Source organism: Agelaius tricolor, unplaced genomic scaffold (assembly GCF_023055355.1).
Source record: "Agelaius tricolor isolate 1412-34295 unplaced genomic scaffold, bAgeTri1.0.p SCAF_16, whole genome shotgun sequence".
NCBI classification, from domain to species: Eukaryota; Metazoa; Chordata; class Aves; order Passeriformes; family Icteridae; genus Agelaius; species Agelaius tricolor.
Window position 1 is genome coordinate 15,193,745 of NW_027269276.1, and position 21,076 is coordinate 15,214,820.

The 21,076-nt window shown below is 42.3% G+C and overlaps 2 protein-coding genes across 5 annotated transcripts in view; both read right to left on the reverse strand.

Moving 5' to 3' along the window:
• MTMR10 (myotubularin related protein 10) overlaps positions 1–1,126 on the reverse strand; it is a 35,775-nt gene extending 34,649 nt beyond the window's left edge. Inside the window, exon 1 of the mRNA XM_071441699.1 lies at positions 787–1,126. Coding sequence (XP_071297800.1) covers positions 787–840 — 54 coding nt within the window. The 5' untranslated portion in view covers positions 841–1,126. The remainder of the gene's footprint in view (positions 1–786) is intronic.
• A 6,884-nt stretch (positions 1,127–8,010) lies between these two features.
• TRPM1 (transient receptor potential cation channel subfamily M member 1) overlaps positions 8,011–21,076 on the reverse strand; it is a 77,823-nt gene continuing 64,757 nt past the window's right edge. For 2 of the 4 annotated variants that reach the window (XM_071441721.1, XM_071441720.1), the window contains 5 exons: positions 18,640–18,660; positions 16,873–17,017; positions 14,595–14,794; positions 13,402–13,534; positions 8,011–11,544 (listed from right to left, as the gene is read on the reverse strand). In XM_071441721.1, the coding sequence (XP_071297822.1) occupies positions 10,281–11,544; positions 13,402–13,534; positions 14,595–14,794; positions 16,873–17,017; positions 18,640–18,660 (1,763 nt within the window). In that variant the 3' untranslated portion in view covers positions 8,011–10,280. The remainder of the gene's footprint in view (positions 11,545–13,401; positions 13,535–14,594; positions 14,795–16,872; positions 17,018–18,639; positions 18,661–21,076) is intronic. The other 2 variants (XM_071441724.1, XM_071441723.1) reach the window with 1 other exon arrangement.

Below are 21,076 nucleotides of genomic sequence, written 5' to 3' on the forward strand. Positions count from 1 at the left end.
CGGTTCCTACAATGATAGCAATATAACCATTTCCCAGGACTAGGAATATCCAGAACTGTGTTACATCGACATCTCACTTCTACTAAGAAAACTGGGAAAAAACCAAAAATGAGTCAACATGTCAAACATGTTGCTAGAAGAAGTCCTGTCTTATCTAAAGTAAATAAATATCACTTTCTGTCAAGTGCACATGCAGATGAGACAAAAAGTCCTGGTGGTTCTCCACATACTCAGTACTATATGCGCTATATACAATTGATAGATATACTTGGTTTCTTATTTATGCCATCAGACACGTTCTAAACATGAAGCGGCGGCTACAAGTGAGAGTTTAACTATCCGCACAGCAGAGCAGCGCCCGCTGCTTTCTCCTCATCCCGCCCAGCGCTGCTTGGAGCAAAGCGAGCCCAAACACCTGAAGCATAACTCACAACTTTCCAAAATAATCTGGCACGGGCCAATTTTAATGAACGCGAGACTTTATTCTGATAGAAGTCCTGTTTCCCGAGCGCCGTGCGGGCTCTGTCCGTGTGCGGCGCGGAGACCCGGAGGCCGAGGGGCTGCACCCCGAACCGGCTGCGCAGCTTTTGTCTCCCGGTGCCACGGAGGGCTCGGGCACCCGGCAGCCCCTCCACAGGTGCTGTTCGCCACCCCGGGCCAGCGGGCACAGCCCCCGGGCCAGCGGGCACAGCCCCCGGCGGCACCTCGGCCAGGGACAGGGACGGCCCAGGGCAGGCAGGGCAGGGCAGGCAGGGCAGGTCGGTAATGGCAGTAAAAGGCGGTTACCTGAGGCAGAAGGTACGACTTGAAGGTGGGTTTGGGCTGCTTGAGGGAGAACATTGTGGCCGCCGACGGGCGGGCGGGCGGGCCGGGCCGGGCCGGGCCGCGGAGGTGGTGCCGACGCCCGCCGGCTCAGGCCCGGCGCCCGCGGCCGCTCGGGCTGCGCTCCCCGTCACACCGCGGGGGCGGCCCCGGCGCACCCTCCTTCCCCAAGGGAGGAGCCAGCGGCCTGGGCAGGCCCGGGCTGGAGCCGCTGCCGCCCCGCATGGAGCCCCCGCCGCTCCCTCCGCCTCCCCGAGCCGGCCCAGCGGCTCCTTGGGCGGGCGGCGGCCCCGGCGGGCCGGGCCGGGCCGTGAGGGGCGGGCGCGCTGCGGCCGCGTACGGCGGCGCGGAGGGAACAAGCAGCCCGGCGGTGAGGGCCGGCCCGCGGCACAGCGCAGCCCCGGCACGGCCGCACTGCGGGGCCGGGTCACCGCCCGCCGGCCCCGTCCTGCCCAGGAACAGCCAAACGCCGGGCCTGCGGCGGGCGGGGCCGCCTACCGAAGCACAGGATTGCCGCGGTTCGGCCTCAGAGCCCCGTGGGAACTGAAACCCCCGCCCCGGGGCCTGCAGGAATTCCCGCTACCCAGGGCTGGCTCGTAAGGCAGCGGTAAAATCCAGCTCCGGCATGGTGGAGAGAGGGGCTGGTGACACTGGCACAGGCTGCCCACGGAGGCCGGGGCTGCTCCATCGCTGGCAGCGTTCACAGCCAGGTTCTGTCAGGCCTTGAGCAAGGTGCCCCTGCCCATGGCAGGGTTTTGATGAACTGGATGATCGATGCTCCATCCCAAGCCCTTAACGTTCTGTGAATCACTTACTGCTATGGAGTTCTTCCCCTTTACAGAAGATGTATGCATTACAGCTGTGGGGTGTATGAACCCTCTCAGGCACACGATGTGACTCTTGGGGATGGTTCTGTGCAGGGCCAGGAGCTGGACTCCACGATCCTTGTGGGTCCCTTCCAACTCAGCCTATTCTGTGTGATTCTGTGAGGGCTGGATGATGCCCCAGGCAGCTGCTCAGTCACCCTCCCACTCTGCAGCCCTGCTGACTGTGGGAGCTGGATGTTGATCCAATATCATTGTAACTCCCTTTAAGCTTTCCAGGCACTCATGTGTTGCTCACCTGAACTTCTCCAGAACATGGAAGTAACACGGGCACCTACCTAAACTGCCAAAATCCATCACTGCTATCTCTTTTAAGTAGGAAACTGAGTAACTGCTCATGTTTGCTTAGTGGCCTATGGCACCCATAAAGATCCATACTGCAGGTGATTGTTATGACTGCTCTAAACTTGGCCTCCACAGTGAAAACAGCTACACAAAGCAACAGTTTGGGTGGAAATGTGGTTTAATGGAGAACCCCAGATCAGGAATACATGGTCTGTCAGCTGTGGGATCTAGGGAAGGGGGAGAGTCTGGGCTCTCCTGGTGATGATCCAGTCACAAGGGAACTGGGTCAAGCCAGCAGGTCTCCAGATTTTGGAGCCAGGTCTGAAGTGTTCAGTAGGGTAAGAAGGGCTGGCCTCTGGCTGTTGGTGCACCACAGTCATGGTTCCACCTGTGAGCCAAGCAGAGTTCACAGCAAGGACCATGGTTTAGGGCTGGGAGTTGAAGGCCAGGACCTGACAAACAAACTGCTAGTGCTTTGCAGCCTCACTATATTAAAAAGCGTAATTTTGGTCAGCATACGGTCATGAAAATGGAACAGCTCATGTACAATGTAACATTTGTAAAGGCCTGCTACAGCATAGTGGTGAAGACTCCAGAAAAATGGACACATTTTTAGACACAAAATGACACATACAGTGCTCAACATCAGCTGCAAAGCCAAGTCCCTCATTAATAGAAAGTATATCATATTGCATTATAGAACCTGGGATTTTTTGTGAAGTCTGAGGGTGTGTGTTCAATGAAAGAACATACTTTAGGGCACAATCTGGATCCCACAATTTAGAGGAGATGCCCCACTGATTACAGCAGAAAGGTTTGATTGAACAGTGGGGAGGGAACCAATTCACTGGCACCTGCCTAGACTGAGGAAAGCTCAGGGCATACATTTAATGCTGTTCAACAGCCCAGGAGGGAGCACCCTGCTCTTGGACTTGTAGATAGAGAAGATAAAACCAATCCCAGTGTACTTTTCAAAACAAGTGCATCTCCTTGCACAAAGGTCCCATCTTATTGTTGTTGGCAGACAATGCCCTTCACTTCATCCTCTATTTTTATTTTGTGATGGAAACATCCTTGTGTAAGTGGGATTATTCAGCCTGGCATGACCTCATGCCCCAGTCCATTTTCGAGAGTGCACTGTGCTGCAGATGATGCTGATGGTGTAGAGCTGAGTGCTGTGAGAGCAAACCACAGCTCCTCTCATCCCCTTTCATAACCTAAATCCTTTGGATGTTTGATAAGTGAGAAATACTGCGGGACTAGCCCTTATCTTTATCCTTCTTTAAAGTTTTTGTTCATATTCAGAACACTGGTGAAAGGGAATTTAACTCAAAAAGGGGGGAAGAGAAAGTGAGGGGGTGAGGAAGGCAGAAATTGCCCAGACTTGAAATTGCACATAATAAATTTGCTAGTGATATTAAAAATGATGATTATTTACACCATATCAGAATTACAAGAGTATTTCTGCATCAGCACAGAGATATTTTAGGGGTAACTGCAAAAGCAATCTTACTCATGAGAGGATGATTACAGGATAGCAAAAATTTCCATTAAGGACTGCATTGACACATTGAAATTGCAGTGCTGTTCTGAAAAGGAGCAAACAAAATCAAAACTAAGCTCTCACAAGATTTATGAGGATTGTTACTGGAACTGGTTACAAGTTTCCACTGAAAGAGTTCTATGCCAGTAGGAGAAGAAGGCTGATTTGGCAGAATTGAGTACTTTGGAGAAGCAAGTTAATTGTCACAACTTGCAGTGAGATGCAGACAGGCAGAGCAGGACAGGCAAGTAGAGCAGGGTAGGCAGGCAGGGCAGACAAGGCAGAAGGGCAGGCAGGGAGATCCTCTGGCTCCTTTTTGGAAATGAACTCAACTGCCTGCCCATCTCTGGCCATCCCAGCTCTGCCTCACTCGCTCACTTTTTTCAAACAGTTCTGCTAAGCCAGAGATTTTTGAGAATGCCTTTGTCTATGAGAGTAGTCTTGAAATAATGGTGGGAAGACAGCTGTGCAACAAAGCCAGCTGAACTGAAAAGACTGCAGATGTCTGGTGTTATTATTTAAAAAATAAATTTTTTTACTCAGCAGTTATTTTCCTTGCCTCTACCTTGTTATTCAGTGGTTTCTCCTGTGTGCTAGCCTGGCCAGGACCCTTTCACTTGGCCACTCTCTGAGAAGCAGCCTGGCCCGCTCTCCCAGTGGTACCACCCCCAACACTGTGTGGTTGTCTCCCAGGGCTCTTTTTACACACAGTGCCACTGTTTGTGACAGTGCAGGTAATTATCTGTCAGCAATGGCTGGGCTGCAGAACCTGCTGTGTTCAGTGCACACTCAGATTAGGCACCTTCCTAAAAGTTCTGCTACAACCTCCCAAGGCAGCTCTGTGGCTGGGGAAGTGCTTTGGTTTATGCAATGCATGAGGGCTGGGGTTAAATCAGAACAGATTTTCACAATGGTCCCTTTTGATCTCTCAGCAGATTAGAGAATGGCTTTCATTAGGCATGTTCAAGAACAGGTTAGACCACCATCTGCCACTGATGCTACTGACATAGCTGAACTTGCCTAGTGCAGATGATCTCTTCCAGGCCTGTATTTCTATGGCAACTTCCATGTTTTCATAGCTCTCTGAAGACTGGTTCAATTATTGGTTTGAACTCCAAGACAAAAAGACACAAGTGTTGTCTGATTTCACAGCAGAGCTATGTGCCCAGAGCTATAGCAAGTGTGCAGCAAGCCTGCAAAGTCAGAGATTCACTGATGGAAGTGCTACAGTTTATTACTTTACCTGGACACCTCTCTACTTGTGCACTCAATAGTTTGTGCACCCAAGTTGCCTCAGCCTGCACTCAGAAGTGTGGGACTCTGGGGACTTGTGAGGGAGCCACCCCTGCAGATCTGTATTACCTCTTACAGAATAAAAACAAAATGCCTTAAATTTATTAAGCAGTTGGTTAAAAACCCCAGTCATTCCTGAATGTCCTTGATGAAGATCTAGGAGAAGAATATTTAAAATGCATTTACTTACATAAAAGAGCAAATTTGACAGTCTTGGCCAAATACATACAAAAGACATAAAAACTATGCAGAAGTTTTAGTTCTTGAGATTTCTCAGGAAAGAAGCCTCCTTTGCAAGGCACATCTGTGAAGTGGAGGCTATGTTCTTTGTGTGGAGGTTTAATGATATGGAGCTTTGTTATGCCAGGTAAGGGTACTTTCCCTGTTAACCACTGTGTAGGTTTTACTTGCCTGGAGTTACTGGGTGCTGTTCATGTCACAGTGTTCTACCTTGGCTTGGACTATTTCACACAGGTATTGTGATAGTGACTATTAGATTACTGGTGCTTCTAAACTAGAATCTCATATTTTGCCAAGGCTCTTTTTGAAGGCTGATATTTTTCTCAGGTGACAGCTGAGCACAGCAGTCCAGTTAGGGTAAGCAAAGGAAGATGCTTGCATCTAGAGTCATGCAGGATGAAGCACTGTGCTTTTACTGGGGGTTCATGTTGCAGAGACAAAAGAGGAGCAGGCACATGAAATTATGCACCCTCTTTTTCACTACTCCAACACCAAGCACTAGGTGGATACCAGCACTTAAATATTTCAGCTGAACCTCTGCAAAGAATAATTTAAAGCCTGTTATAAAGTCATACCTTACATCCATTGTAAAGATAGAGGGCATCAACCATAAAGCACCACTTTGCCATATCAAACTCTGCAGATAATGCTAAAAGTTGAAAAAAACAAAATAAAATTGCAGTTTTAAGAAAATCTGTAGTCTTGTCTCACTCCTCCCAAGGCTTGTGGTTTGTCAGCCTACAAAGCCAAAAGTACAGCTGGATACTGTTTTATACCTACCCCAACCTCCTGTGCCTGGCACGATTTGAATTGGTCTTTAAATGGCCACATCAAGCAGGTCCTTACATCACTTTTGCCTTCCTGTCTGATGCTGGATCACAACAGGGGATCAAAATCCACAATTTAGGCTGAATTTTCAGCTTAGGTGACTGCTGCATGTGGTAGAATATTTATCTGCAATGGTTTCAGTGAGAAGAAAACATCCCTAGGGCTAATGTAGCCTCATAACCCAGCAAACAGAGGCTAATTGTCAGTGCTAGTAACAGGCCACAGGCTTTATGCTGACTTTGTAAGGCCTCAGGACTGAGGCTTGTCAGGACTGCTTTGTCTGAACTTGCCTTAACCTGCCTCGAGCTGTCCCTCATTTGTTTAGCTGTGAAAGCAATTTTTCTAATGATAAGGAAAGTCAGGTTTATTTACAGGATTTAAAGGCCACTGATGAAAAACAAGACATAACTTTGTAGCTCTCATAAAAATGTCCCTAAAGTAGCAAAAATAACGAGAAAGAAACAACATGAACATCATGCTCACCCTACAAATGACCTGGGATGCTGACAGCTGGCAGCATGTCCTCACTGTCCTCACTGCAGCCACTGACCATTAGACCCAGAGGATCAGAGCTGGTGTCAAAAAATATCAAAATAAATGGTAGATAGGAAGGGCACATCGAATAACTTCAGCTTTTTCTGGTTTTCCATTAGTAGTATTCTTTTCTGTTCTCTTCTTGTCTCTTCTCTAATTAGATGGATCTAAACTAATGACAATTTATATATTAGACTGTTAACACTTGTTACACCAACAATACATTCTTAACTTTACATCTAAGGCTCCCAACAGCTTTTGAGTGCAACACAATCCAGGCAGAAGTGCCCTACTGGACAGGACAGTGCTGCAGAAGCATCTGTGGGACCCCAGCACTGTGTCCAAGGACTGCTGTCATGTGGAAAACTCACCTGCTCCACATGAAGGGCTCCAGCAGCACACTGGCTTTGTGTCAGCCCAGAACACCTGTAACAGGGCACAGTCCTGTTATTCATCTTGCAGAGCTAATGAAATGATCCTCTTAACGTCCTTGGTCATGCACCTTCCTCATGTTCCCGTTCCTGACAAGGCCTTGCAGATATGGTTTTTTAATTTTTTTTATTTAGAAGAACAGATAAATATTTTGCTGAAGATTCCAAGCACAGAACCTTGGAAAGTATCCAAATAAGCAGCATGCAGAAACCATAGTTGGAAGGTTTCAATGGCCACTTTAATGAATTAGTAAATAATATGGAAAATGGGCTTTCTTGATTCTCTGCTATCGATCTCCAGCTTCTAAAATGGATAAAGTGACTCTGCAACAGGGGAGGCTGAGGGCAAAGCTAAGCTAGTCTCTGAATGATGCAATGTAAAAAGGGGTAACTCATGGAATCAGGTGGAAGGGTCATGAACCTGCCTTTGTGAATATGACAATTAGTCACTGTGTTGCAAACATTTGCCTTGAGGGAAAGGGAAATGTTTGTATTGCAAGATACTGTAAGATGAACAAATTTGAATTACCTCAGAGTAATATCTCTGCATAGACATAGCCCTAGAGTACACACCCTTTCAGCTTGACCTGCTTCAGTATAGGTCAAGCACATAATAAATCGTGGCAATGGAATTCACAGTGACATTGCTGTGAAGTCACCACATGCCCAGCTGTGAAGGGGGACACATCTTCCTGAAAAGCAGTATTAAACATGCCTCTTCAGAAATGCAAATTCTCTGCCTGCATCCTTTCAGCCACTATTCAAGAAAGCATGGAGGCAGACATGCAAATGTGTTGGTCATTATTCTGCTTAGTGAGCTCCAAATCTATTATTAGTCTTCTATGCACATACAAAACTATATTTAAATCTTATTAAAATGGCTGTTTGTCCAAAATGACTCTGCCAACAAGTAAAGTGTTGTTACTTCACATGTAATGGCAAAGATGTTGTCATTCAGTTCATGCTGTGTGAGAGCACAGAAAATATCCAAACCTCTTAAAATCATCCCTCTGTAGAAAATTTTATGCAAAATTACTGGCAACTGTTAAGAAAAAAATTTGCTTAGAAGATGTTTGGCCCATGCACTGCATAAGAAGAAACAGATTAGTAAAGTGTTCGGACATTATAGAGAAAAAATTGGTATATTGAATTAATTTATAATATTTTTCATGTGTTTCTTTATAAATATTTTTACACAAAGGAAGTATATAAATACAAAGGTAAAATATTTTTGTTTGAAATCTACATACTATCAGACAAATTTTCAATATAAGTGCTAAAAAAATTAAGTGGTCAAAAGCATGATTAACACACATTTTATAAAGACAATGTAACAAGAGGTATGCAACACACTGTATTCCATTCCACAATGCATACTGCTTGTTCAGCACTGAAAAGCTGCATCCCTTTGTGTTTGTTAATGAATCCATTTCTGGTGAATGTGCAGGCAAACAATAAAAAGGCATTGGCAAACTGGAGGCTATTTTAACCACATATACACAATGGCTATGTAGTTGCAAAGAATGGTAACACAGAAGTAAACATGGAAGTGAAACAATTTCAAATGTCATTCAGTTTGCACAAAATGTCAAGTTCCCTAAGTTGAAGAAAAGAGAAGCCCACATAAAAAGCAAAATGTCAACACCGTTCCAACAGCAGTGAAACCAGCAAACCTACTGGTAAGAACCAAGATGGCAAAAATCCAAAAGAAATGTGACTGAACTTTGTAAAATGTCTGTGCACTTTCCACGATCATTCCATTTGGTAACAGTACTTCAGGGTATAAGAATGGATGGAGCATGAAAATATAATGCAAACAATACAAATCAGATACCATTAATGCATCTATCGAGTCTTCCATCAATCTCTGCATTTCAAAATGCTGTGAGATCATTGTCAAGGAGGACACTGAGACCTGCACTGTGGGGCTGATGGTGAGTGAAAAAAGAAATTACATCTTTTCAAAATAGCCTATGAATGAGTCCTGATGGGTAATGAGTTAAGCATAAACCTTTGACCAGTATTCTGCCTTTAACTCATTTTCAAAACTGTCTGCCCAGTGGTAAGCATTCCCTGTGAAGAGAGGTGCTGAATATATGGGAAATCAAAGTTCCTAAAACTTAACAGGGAAGAATGACCCAAATAACACCCTGCTATTATGAAGAAAATTATCAAAACCTAGTACTTAGAATGCTACTGCAGAGACAAGTGCTCTGGATACATCTAACTACGGATGCTGATTTCCACTTTTAGTCCTCAAAACAATTTTGTTGTAGAGACTCTTTTCTCCTTTGACATTTGTTTTTGAAATTTACTCAAGAAAATGTACAGAATTTCTATTCTCATCTGGAAAATCTATTTTGTTTAGACAGACTCCTAGAAACTGTTCCTTTTTCCTCATGTGTCATAATGAAATTGCAAAATGGAAGATGAATTTCTCACAGTAGATTTGTTTCAAGCAAAGTTTAAAGTCTCACCTGATCAGAACACCTTTCCCATTCTGTTTTGATTTGTTTTCCCTTGCAAGCATCTAAGAAAAGTCAGAACCTTATTCTAAGTCTACATGGACTTCTGTTGTAATCCTCATTTATACAAAACACTGATGGACATCTTGGATTTCTATTATTAAAATATTTATGTACTTGATATTCTTAGAATCTCCCAAAATATTTGAAACAATGATCACTGTTTTTCAACAGTTTAAGGCTGTCACAGCATGCTTTGGGCTGGGGACAGGTGTGATCCTGAAAGCAAGATTACGCCACTGAAGTTCAAGGACAGATTAAGAATATGTCTACATGTGGCTTTCCGGGTCAGATTTCTCCAAACACAACTGTATTTTGCCACTCTGACCTATTTTAGTGGATGAGAACTGCCATGTCATGCCATTCTGAAAGAGAAGCTAAGCAGCAGGCATGAAATCAGAAGTGAAAGAAGGGACTGCATAATTTTTCCTTGCCTCCAACAATTTTGTTTTGATCTGAAAAAACACCATGGCTACAAAGAAACCAGCTGCATAAGTAAGGATAAAACTAAGGCTGGTTAAAAATGTGTTCAGTTTGAGAAATCTTCTGATAAAATTATTACATTATAATATTGCTCTTCCTCTAAGAGCTTTATAATGAGCTTGTCAGTAAATAAGCTTATGAGGGAGGCTGAAATGGAACAAAGGAAGATCTATATATTCAGCATCTGTGGACTGTACCTACCTTTTATCTGCCCCTGAGAGAACATCTCCCTTTCACCCAACCCAGCAAACATTTATTTAAGAACAGGACATGCATCTATTAATTTTAAAAGAAGAGGAATACATATATTCACAATTCTTCTTTAGAAATTAATTTTTAAATCCCTAATTTGTTCAATTAGTCATTCTGCTTTCTCTCTCAACTGTTGGTAAAACAGGGGCCATAAGCCACTTTAACATTCAGTTTCTGTGGATGCATTTTCTTGCCTGGTTTTCTGTTCTTCTGTTGCACTGCCAAATGCTACCACCAAATTAGTTACACTGCTGGCATGTCCTGGTCTATTTAATTTGTCCTTCATGGACTTGGCTTTCCGGGAATGGCTGTGCAAACTCTTGGAGCGTACTGATGGGAACCCAGGAGTCCTTTCTGGCTTTGCTGACAGGAAATTCTCCTTCTCAGCCTTGACAGGGGCAGGCATAGAGGTGTAAGAGGCACTCATACCTGCTTCAGCAACATTACTATCATCATCTGTGTCCGTCTGCTTCTCCTCTGCTTGCCTTTCTGCTTCAGAGACCAACCCAGGGTATTCTGGAGGACGCTCTTGAGAAAGCTGCTGCTCAACTTCATATTTCCACTCTGTGGCCCACTGCTCAATTGTAGAGGGGCACACCTGATCCATAATGGTACTGTACTCTGAGGTCCAGTTGTTAACTCCTCCAACCAGCTTTCCACCTTGTGCAAATATAAAGCTCCTTGACTTCATCATAGTGGTTTGACAAGCACTGAAAGTTTCAGGAGGAAAATAGCGCATTGCTTTGGATTTGTCCAGGGGATAAGAGATGGTTGCTTCTAACTTGGTACGTTCTACTTTTAACTGAGTGTTCTGAAAATCTGGTCCTGCTGCTGACTGACTGTTCGTTACAGCATTCATCTGGTTCACACTTTGAGGGATCATTCCATCGCTACTGAAAACCCCCTGCTTTTCACTCCCCAAACCACCTGAGCCAGAATGAGCTCTGGAAACATTCTGTGCAATTTCTAATGTAGATTTACTGTGATCTGCTGCAGCAACTGCATTAGGACTCGAGGTATGGAGTCCAGTTTGGTGTTCTGGAGCCAGCATCCTTGGGTCTGCTCCATCTTCTTTGGTACCAATAGAGTGGGCTTTTTTACGCATGGCCGGTGACATGGGCGTGGCGCTGTCATCAAAGGTCAGCTCGTCCCCACTGATGTGGTATTTGTACGTGCTGTAGCCATCAGAGCTGTTGACACTGCTCTGCCTCAGGAGGTAGGCAGCGTCACACTCCGAGGAGGCCCGCGAGCGCGTGTACGTCAGCTCGGATTTGTCGATGCCCGCCAGTTTCTCCAGAGCATTCACCATGCGGCCCGAGAGCTCCTCCAGCTGAGACAGCCGCAGGTCCACTGTCTGCAGAGAAGCTTTCATGAAATGTTCTCTTTCATTCACCTCTTCTAGCCTCATCGACATATTTTCAACTCTGTGGAGTATAAGAAAGGAAGCTGAGAACAGAACCTGTAGAATGGTGCAGTAACCCATTACAAGCACATAGCTCCTGATTTCTTCCTAAGACAGAATTTTGTGGTGTCTATCATGCCTTGTTCTTTTTTCCTATGGGTAGCAACAAAAGCAGGTGCATTTTCTTGTTATCTATGCTTTCTGTACACCATATTAGAGGGGTATTTGAACTTTGCCCTTACATTCATGGCAGAAGAGCCCTTAGGGACAGACTTCTATTAACATTTCTGCGTGTGCCACCCACTGTGTGCTCAGTTGTTCTCTTTCACTGTGAAGCATCAAATTAATTACATGAAAAGTACTTTCTAATGGCATGCTCACAGGCTGACTTAAAATAGCATCAAAGCATGCTGTAAAACAGGTTCTGCAGCTGCATGAGAAAGAAACATATACTGGTGTTGATGGGATTGCTTTTGCTCTTGAAATACCTTTCTATTTTGTATCAGCTGAAGGGAATGGAACTATTGTCTAGTTCAATTAAAAGAATACTTTTTCCCATTTTCTTCTTATCATTCATATCATAATGGATGTGATGGTACTAGAAAAAAGCATATAAACATAATTAACTGGAATGTGGCTTAGAGATCATATACTAATAAATCTGCTGTGGAAATTAAATGAACGTTTTCTTGCTCCCATACACAAAAGATGATGAAGCATCTGGAGCAAGGAGCCATGAGAAATAATCAAATCTGCTTTGTGGCCATAGACCATAGTGAATCAGTGAGGCTTATCAGCCCTGCTTTATTCTCTGCCACAATACCTAGGAATTTGACAAATTGCCACGGATAACCAGTGTGACAGAATCTACTCAAATATATGTAGCAGGTTTAGTTTACTTCTCTATTCTCAAATTTCAAATATAATAATGCAAGACGTTCAGAGCCTCTCTCGAGAGAAAGAATTTTATCTATTAAAGAATTATACAGCTCACAGAGCTAATTCATAACAAATGCTAAAATGAAGATACAAGTAGATATCTAGATAAAAATGTGTGTGGACTACTTAATCAGCAGAATACTGTGAGATAGAGTAAGTGAAAGAGTATTTAAAATGTGTATGATTTTCATTACAGGGAGAATTTTTCTTCATTTCAATGAAGTGACAAAAGACCCCATCTCTTGACTTAGATCTACTGACAGAATAGGCAGAGCCTTTGGGAACAGTCCTGCCAAGTGACCTGGTAAAAAAGGCTGCTGACATTAGCACAGTGTGCTTACACAGCAATGTGCAAACACTACCTAGTCCTCAGAGCAAGCATAATGATTAACATGAGAATATTCCCCATCTTTTATATGGGGAAGTTCATACTGAAAAGCTAAATGCCTTGTTCAAAGCCTGCAAGAGAATCTGTGGCGAGATTAAAATTCAGCAGTTGTGAGTGCCAGACCCTAATGTAAACCACAGATCCAAGGGAAGAACCCTCAGTGCTTTTGTAATTAAGCTCCAACATGTTTCTCATGGTTGGATGAACTGTTGGAAGCTCAACAAGCAGCAATTTTCTCAAATGGATAAAAAGCATCACTCTGATCCTCAGATAGATAAGAGGCATAAAATTTATCATAAGCAAAGATGTTCTTATAACAAAGCTACCCAAACCAGCAGATTTAGTGACAAAACAGAAGGAATAACAAGAGCTTTGCTCTTTTGAGAGATGTACCTGCTCAGATAGTTATTTGGGATTCAGATCAGCTTCTGAGTTGGTGGTGGCTTCCTTCAAGATCAAAATCTTTTGTATTTTCCCTCAACCATGGGAATAAAGAAGATATTAAAAAGACTGTTCCCAACAGATAGAGTGGATTTTTGTTACAACAGGTACCTTTCAGAGGTGACTCTGATGCGTTCATCATTAGATGACTGCTGCTCATCCTCTTTCTCCTGGAAGTATTCTTCTACACACTGCTCTTCAAACTCATAGAGTTTCTTTAGCTCTTCATCATTCAGAAATAACTCTGTGCAAAAGAGAAGAACAAAAGAAGAGTTTTATTTTTCTGAACTTCTGGCAGACAGTTTAAATCCAAATTAGCAGTTTATTTTAGACATGGCCATACTGCAGATTCTACTCCTGCACTAAATGAACAGATGATTTTTTAAAATAAGCAATGAGCACTTAGCTAAAGATGGGCAGAGCTGTGAGGGCAATGGAATGCATGATGAGCATTATCTGCTTCCATGGCCATCCACAGGGGGCTCTATGTTCTGAATGACTTTGGAACTTTTCAACAGCTGTGCATTGAACAAACTGACCAGATTTTACAAGATAAAGACCTGGGCAATCTCTGCCACTTTGGCTGTTCCTTCATTCAAGTGTTATTCTTAAAAGGATGCGAGTTACAGCAACAGATAAACTTAAGAGATTGTTCAGAGATATTCTTTGGATAAGATGTTAAGAAATTTCTAATCACATAAGAAAAATTCAAGGGGAATATAAGCTTTTGGGAACAATTCATCCTTTATCTGGATTTGTCCCTTTGCATTTGGAAGGAGCATTACATTTCCTTTCTTCCTTTTTCCTATTGTGCAAAAATGTTTCCTGTGAAATGTAGAATTAGAGGGATGTTGTGAGCATCCCTCACATTATTTCCATGAGGCATATAATGAAAATATTAATTAACAGTTACAGAGTATGTTAGGAGAAGAATCCTCACAGTTTCCCTGTGAAATGACAGATAAATCTCCAAATGATAGTGGGGATACTCACAGTCACAGATTGCTCACAATCACAGAGCTGACACTATAGCTGACATTTGAAACTGTATCCCATCTGGTATTCCTGTTTGCCCCTCCCAACATATGGGCTTCACCAGAATTTGGTAAACTCCTGGATTGAGAAGATACCATCTCACTGTTTTAAGAAAGCATGTTAAAGGAGGTCTTTATTAGCATCTGAGAGTTCAAATTCTCAGGCACCCGCAGAGCCCAAGAGCTGTTGACTTGATACAAATATTGGCCCACACTGTCTTCTGCTAACATGGTGCAAAGAGCTCAATTTAGAGAAGATTTCTTGCATACTCAGTCCCCTGTCCCGCTCGTCCTGGTCTCCATCACCCTTCCTGCAGCGGCAGCAGATCCGCTTGATGATGATGTAGATGTGGCTGAAGATAATCATTGGTGGTGGCAGGACAGGTCTGTCATGGAATGTCATGATCAGCTGGTATCTCTGGAACTTCCAGACTTGATTGGATATTGATTTTACCTCAAAGAAGGTATTGCTGAAAGGAAACATAGGTACAAGTTTCTATGAGGTCCCTAATCTCACTTCTCACTGAGCAAGTACTGTGTTGAAAAAAACAGCAGCTAAATAACCTCATGGAGCCACAGGATTTGCTTGGTTCAGCTCTTTGTGGGTGCTGCTGAACTAAGGATTAAATTGAACTCATGATTTCACTACTCCTTTTGAAGGTAGCAAACAGCAGGTGCTCTGCATCCCTCAGGCACCACTCAGAAGAGTCCTCTCAGACCATTTGCTCCTACTGTACAAATCCCTTAGGTGCCAGTGAAAACAAACTCACACAATTTATGCATCACATAATTGGTATTTTGGGGTTTGGTTATAAACTATTTCTTTTAACACACGCCAGTATTTGATGCTACACAAAGTATTAAATCCATGAAAAGTATTTTGTATGCTAAACTCAGAAGCTTCACATAGTTTGCCTTTAATATGCTAATCAGCTTGACCTACATAGAAGACTTTTCAAGTTTTCACAGAATGTCCTAAATTCAAACTTTACTCCCTCAAACTTCTGATTCGAAAACATGGTGCATATTCTTGTAAAGGAATTTATTCTTGGAAGCTTCATCATTTTTACAGCAAAGTAAGGTGTGTTTCAAAGATGTTTAATTTTGAAATTCAGTTGATATGAAGTGATAGTAGTAAATCCAGAGATAACAATAGTCACAGTTATGAAATACCAACTAAGAGAAAGCAGACTTGATATTCTGTCTTAGAAAAGGCTTTTCGAGCTATTTTAAAGTATCTTCAGACAGCTCACTCCACTTCTATTCCTTTTTATATTTTTTGCAACTTCCTTTTTATATTTTTTGTCCACTTATTTCCTAACTCTATGTGCTTTAGAATATCTACATTCAGAAAACCAGTTAAAACATCTCTTCAAAACCAAATAATTCCTATGTACACGTAGATTTTACTTTCTTTAGGTTAAGTCTACATGAAACTGTGATCAATGATAAATAACAATCTGTCTTCATTCCGTGTCTCCTTTACAGCAGGAATTCCCCAGCTAGATCTCAACCCTGTGCAAGCAGGCTGGGATGGCAGGAGTTAACAGCATGACCTACTTCCCAAACTGCTGATTCCTTGGTCCTTCAGCCAATAATAGCTACCATTGTAAGATTCTTCCCCTTCTCCCCAGCTATGTGACTGGCATTTGAGTACTTTAAATTCATGACCTTTTAAGCTACATACATCAAATGAAAGACAGGCTTTGTGAGCTGCAGATTTCTGGGCACACGAAAGACTGTTTTTTGCATTTGTGACACAAGCTTGCACGCACAAGCCCTCCAACACTACATGTTTGAAGGCAACTAAAATGGATCACGTGCTTTTCTCAGGTGCTCTGTTCAGAAAGTATTGCCAGCAAGTCATTATTTTTTTAATCCCTACATCATGAGAGCAAAAGCATGCAACCTAAGTGCAGGTAGGAAGAACAAGCAGCAGAAATTTATGTAGTTTTACTCCAGATAAGTCTAAATACAGATATGTGCATACTGCACACTGCTTGGATTGGCCACAGACCTTGGCAACACATAGCCATCCTACCTGATGATTCAAGGCAATACAGACTACTTTTTTAGGTCATGAAAGGACTCTCCAAGGCTGTAATTTCTCTTTCTAAATGGAAAACAAAACAAGACAAAAGCCAGATGATGTAGCGGAAATGCCTCAGGCTTTTTATGTTCAGAGTTTTGTTCTGCTGTTCTCTGCAGAGCTGTGACTGCCAGTGGCTACACGGGTTTCTGTCAGGTGTGTGCCAGGTTTCATGGATCCTATTTCTCATCTTTCTACAGCAACCTTGAGGCCTGTCACTATCCATCAGAAGGTAATTGGAAGTAGCCAGGTTCTCTCACATCCATTGCTGCAATTGGCAAATTCAAAGCCACCTTTCCTCACCCTTCTCCAGGGTACACCTTGCTGCCAGAATTTGCCAGTCACATCCATGGAATAACGAGATCCTGAGTGAATGCAAACCCTTGCAGAATCAGTTGATGGGCTCAAACAGAAACTTTATCTCGACAATAAGACAAAGATGCAGGATTGTTTACGTACTTGAAGACAGCAATCAGCAGGTTTACCAACAGGATATTTGCTACCAAGAGGTAACAGGCCATGATAGCAGGAGTGAGCCAGGCCCCTGGGATGCATGGAGGAAGGCGTTTACCATCATCATCATAAAGATTGTCCCCACAAGGAGCTGAAGGAAAAAAAGGAAATATATTTTTCACAAATTGCCTGATACTTAAAAATACTATTCTCATTTATTTAATGATGATACATGCATAAACGTTGCCAAATTTTTACAGATTATTTCCAGGAGCAAGTATGTATAATTTCTACTTCAAATTCTGCTTCCATATTAGCGAGGCAACTTCCATAACAGAGAGGCAATTCCTTACTGTACAGTGTGGCTTTCTATTCACATTCCCATGGATTTTCTTTTTCTCACAGTAATAGTCAAAGACCAGATCTTAATGTGTACACATACATATTAATAGTGGAATTACAAACAAATTATTAAACCTAGCTTGTAAGCATGCCTTGCCAAAGAGATAAAAGCATTGCTTTAGTAGTAACAGATTGCTGAGCATAAATTCAAAACCTACAGGGGCTCAGAGTATTGAAGAGGCCTTTAAAGTCCCTGAGCAGCTTCACTGGGGGTTTACACCTGTGCCCCCTCTGCACACCCGTCCCTGCCTGAGCTGTGTCTCCCCTCTGCCTCCAGGATGGACCTTGGACCAGTGTTAGTCCCCTGGATGGACCCTTCTGTCTCTGGCCCTGTCTCTTTTTGCCCCTTACTGGATTCCCTAGATGGATCCCAGACTGTTACTTGACCTGTCTGGGGCTGTTAATGTTACCAGCAGGTTAATGCTACCAAAAAGATCCAATTCTAAAATGAAAATTATATAGTAACAGCAAATTAAGACTACTGACAATGGGACAAAAATTGAGACTATTGATCAAACCAATATAAAATAATTGCCTGAAGTAATTCTAAATTTACATAGGTTGCCTTGGGTAAGACCTGTCTTGGAGTTGGGTAAATGCAGCAATTTTGTTCTGTCTGTAAGTGCAGTGCCAACACATCTGATTTCAAATACAAGGCTAACTTTTAGAACTACTTAGTAGCAGGTAAAGTTTTTGTCAGCCACAAGTTCCTTAGCTGTAACCTAAGCAAATGTAAAGTCTGACAGAGTTCATGACAGATTTAGTTTATGTGAATAGAAAACCCAGTATATTTAAAAATTTTGCAAAAACCCACAATGCTTCAGCCTCACTTGAAAAATACTTTAAAATATTTGAACACAAACTAAGCTTATTTACTGAGGTCTCAAAGAGCTGTTTGGACTGTAAGGAAGAGCATTTATTTTACTTGCTTTTCAAACATCAGACCTAAATTTTTTCCTAGTTTTCCTAAGAGAAGTATAGTAGGAAAGTTAAATGAATCCTTATTTTATTCCAATGGACCAATGAAAATACTGCCAAAACCAAAGCAATATTGTATCTAGGTAATCAAAGGGAATTAGTTGTACAATGCTACTTATGCATCATAATTTAAAAAACCCAATTATTTTACTGTTGGTGTAATAGAAACAAGTCTTAGCAACAACTTCAACTCAGTTAAAACTTCTGATTTGCATTTTGTATCAAAATATTTTTCCTCTGCTTCTTTTCTAATGAAACTATTACAGTAGAAAAACAACATTCACACCTGAATATTGCATAAGTGCTGCAATTAAAATATAAGTAACTAGACAAGAAAAACATTAATGAACATATTCAGCTAAATGAGATAATCAGCTCTCCCCGGAGACTTACGATTGATTTCCATGGCATAGACTGAACACCAGTCCAAAGGAATGGGATAGAAAAGGAGGCAGGGAGAGAAAAAAGAAAACAATACAATAATAAACAGAGCCCAAAAAAAGATGATTGGAAATACAGTTCTGCTGCCAAGAAAGGATAAGCAACTCAAATGTCAGAACAGTAGAGACATATGCTGAGAAAAAATGTCTTTGTTAAAAATGCATTGCATTCTGCGATTTCCTTTTCATGCTGTTTTCCCCAAATGTTACATATGGCAGCAAACTAATGATAATAATATATCACAAAATGCTTCTGGCAGATGATCATTTAAATATACATGATATTTCTGGCAAGTAAACAAAACTGGCCGTCAACACCAAGCAACTCAAAATTATCACACAAAAATCATTCTTTCAGCTGTTATGGAAACACTTTCTCTTTTTTTTTTTTTTAAGCCACCCTGGCTTTGAATCTGTCAGCTGTTTCCTTTGAATGGCTACATTTCCATTAATAGGCATGCAATTTTACACTGTAAAAACATCAGTATCATTAATGCCCATTTTGACTACCAGTCTGGATACTTGCCTGCCAATACCTAAATGCTGGTAAGAAAAGTTTTTTTTATTGACAAAACTCAACCAGGCTTCTTTATTGTTTAAGAATATGATGCCATTGAGTACAAGATGCTGATAACTTTTTGCTTGTTCTCATCTTCTAAAGAGAGTGAGCCACACGAGCTTCCTGGGGTGCATTAGGGAAAGCGTTACCAGCAAATTAAGGGAGATAATTATTTGCCTCTACTCAGCTCTGGTGAAACCACGTTTGGACTTGTGTGTCTGGTTCTCAGCTGCCCCATGGAAATCAGGCATGGACATATCAGAATAGTCCAGTCGTGGCCACAGAGGAGGAGATTCACTCTCCATTACTAAGGAGATTGGGCTACCTGACAAATGAGGCAAGACTGAGAAAGCTGGGATAATTCAGTCTAGAGAAGGTCAAGGAGATCTTACCAATGTTATAAATACCTGATGATGTGTGGGAGAAAAGAGCACAGGGCCAGACTCTTCTCAGTGAAAGGAGAAACAGCAGTGGGCAAAGGTAGAAAGATGGACAATTCCATTTAAACCAGGTTGTCCAGAGAGGCTGCACACTCTTCATCCTTCAAGATACTGTAAACATCACTGGACAGTCCCTAAGCAATCTGGGATAAATCTAATTTACCCTGTTTTGAGCAGGAAAGTTCAACTGGATGATCTCCAAAGACACCTTCCAAGCCCAGCAAATTCTGTGACTTGTGATCTCCAGATGAATCTATAGTATTCTTCCCATCCTCAGAGAAGCTACTGACAAAGTCCAACTACCTTTTTCAGAGGGAAGATTTGATTAAGTACTTTTTCCATAAATTGTTTACACCCCTGGACCTTGCCAAAATGAGCTATTAGCTCTTGAGTCAGTCATATTAGACTGCCCATAGCCATTACTCCCCAATGACTTCTGAAGCTGCTTTTGTGGTGTCTTTACAGAGACCCACAGACAGATTAGAGTGAAAAATTTCTTATTGAAAGCAAAAAGATCTTCAGGAGTCAGTCCATAGACTTCTACACAGGAGAAATGTACAGAACAATTGTAAGGCCTTGCATAGCCAGAATTACTTCAAAATTAAAACAAGCCACACATTTCCAAGCTAGTTTATGCACAGCAAAGCTTCTGACCTGGGAAGGACCAAGTAGCTGAACTTGTAACCAGAAAGTCCAAACCTTTCGACCCCCAAATCTTTTGCACTGCTGAAGAAAGATTTCCAATCCAAAGCATGCTGAGTGTATGACTGAGAAATGACTGGAAGCATGAGAGAAGCCTGGGACACCTCTTACACTAAAGAGATGGGTGGTAAGGTGTGAATTTTGATTTATAAGGAAATCAAACTGTCTACACTGGCAAACATTCTTTGTTCAAACTGAACATGAGATAAGGGATAGGCCATTACAGTCACTTCCTCTCCATGGGGGAATTGTCCCACTTGTGAACCAGGATAAGCTCAGGATCTCTCATGTGCACCAAACTGCACTATCAGACAGCAGATGACTGGCTTGGCCTTCACTTGGCAAGAGCAACTTACTGTACCCTAAATTACATTATTGAAACAAACATTCATTAGGAAAACAAAGTTGATCTGATTGTGCACTGTTCAGAAAAAGACTAATGACACTTTACTCCTGTCTAAACAGTTAAAGTACACTTTAATGACATTTAGAATAAAAGCTTCTCATGATGATGAACCTTAATGGTTTTTGAACTCAGACCTTCAGGTTCTTCATCCTTCCACTTCCCTTCCTGTCAGTGTATGCAGGTGGCTCAAATAATACAAAGGTGAAACAGCAGCTTGTATTATTTCAGATAAAGTGCAAACTACATGATACACACTAGAGGAGGCCAGCTGCACATTGGACTG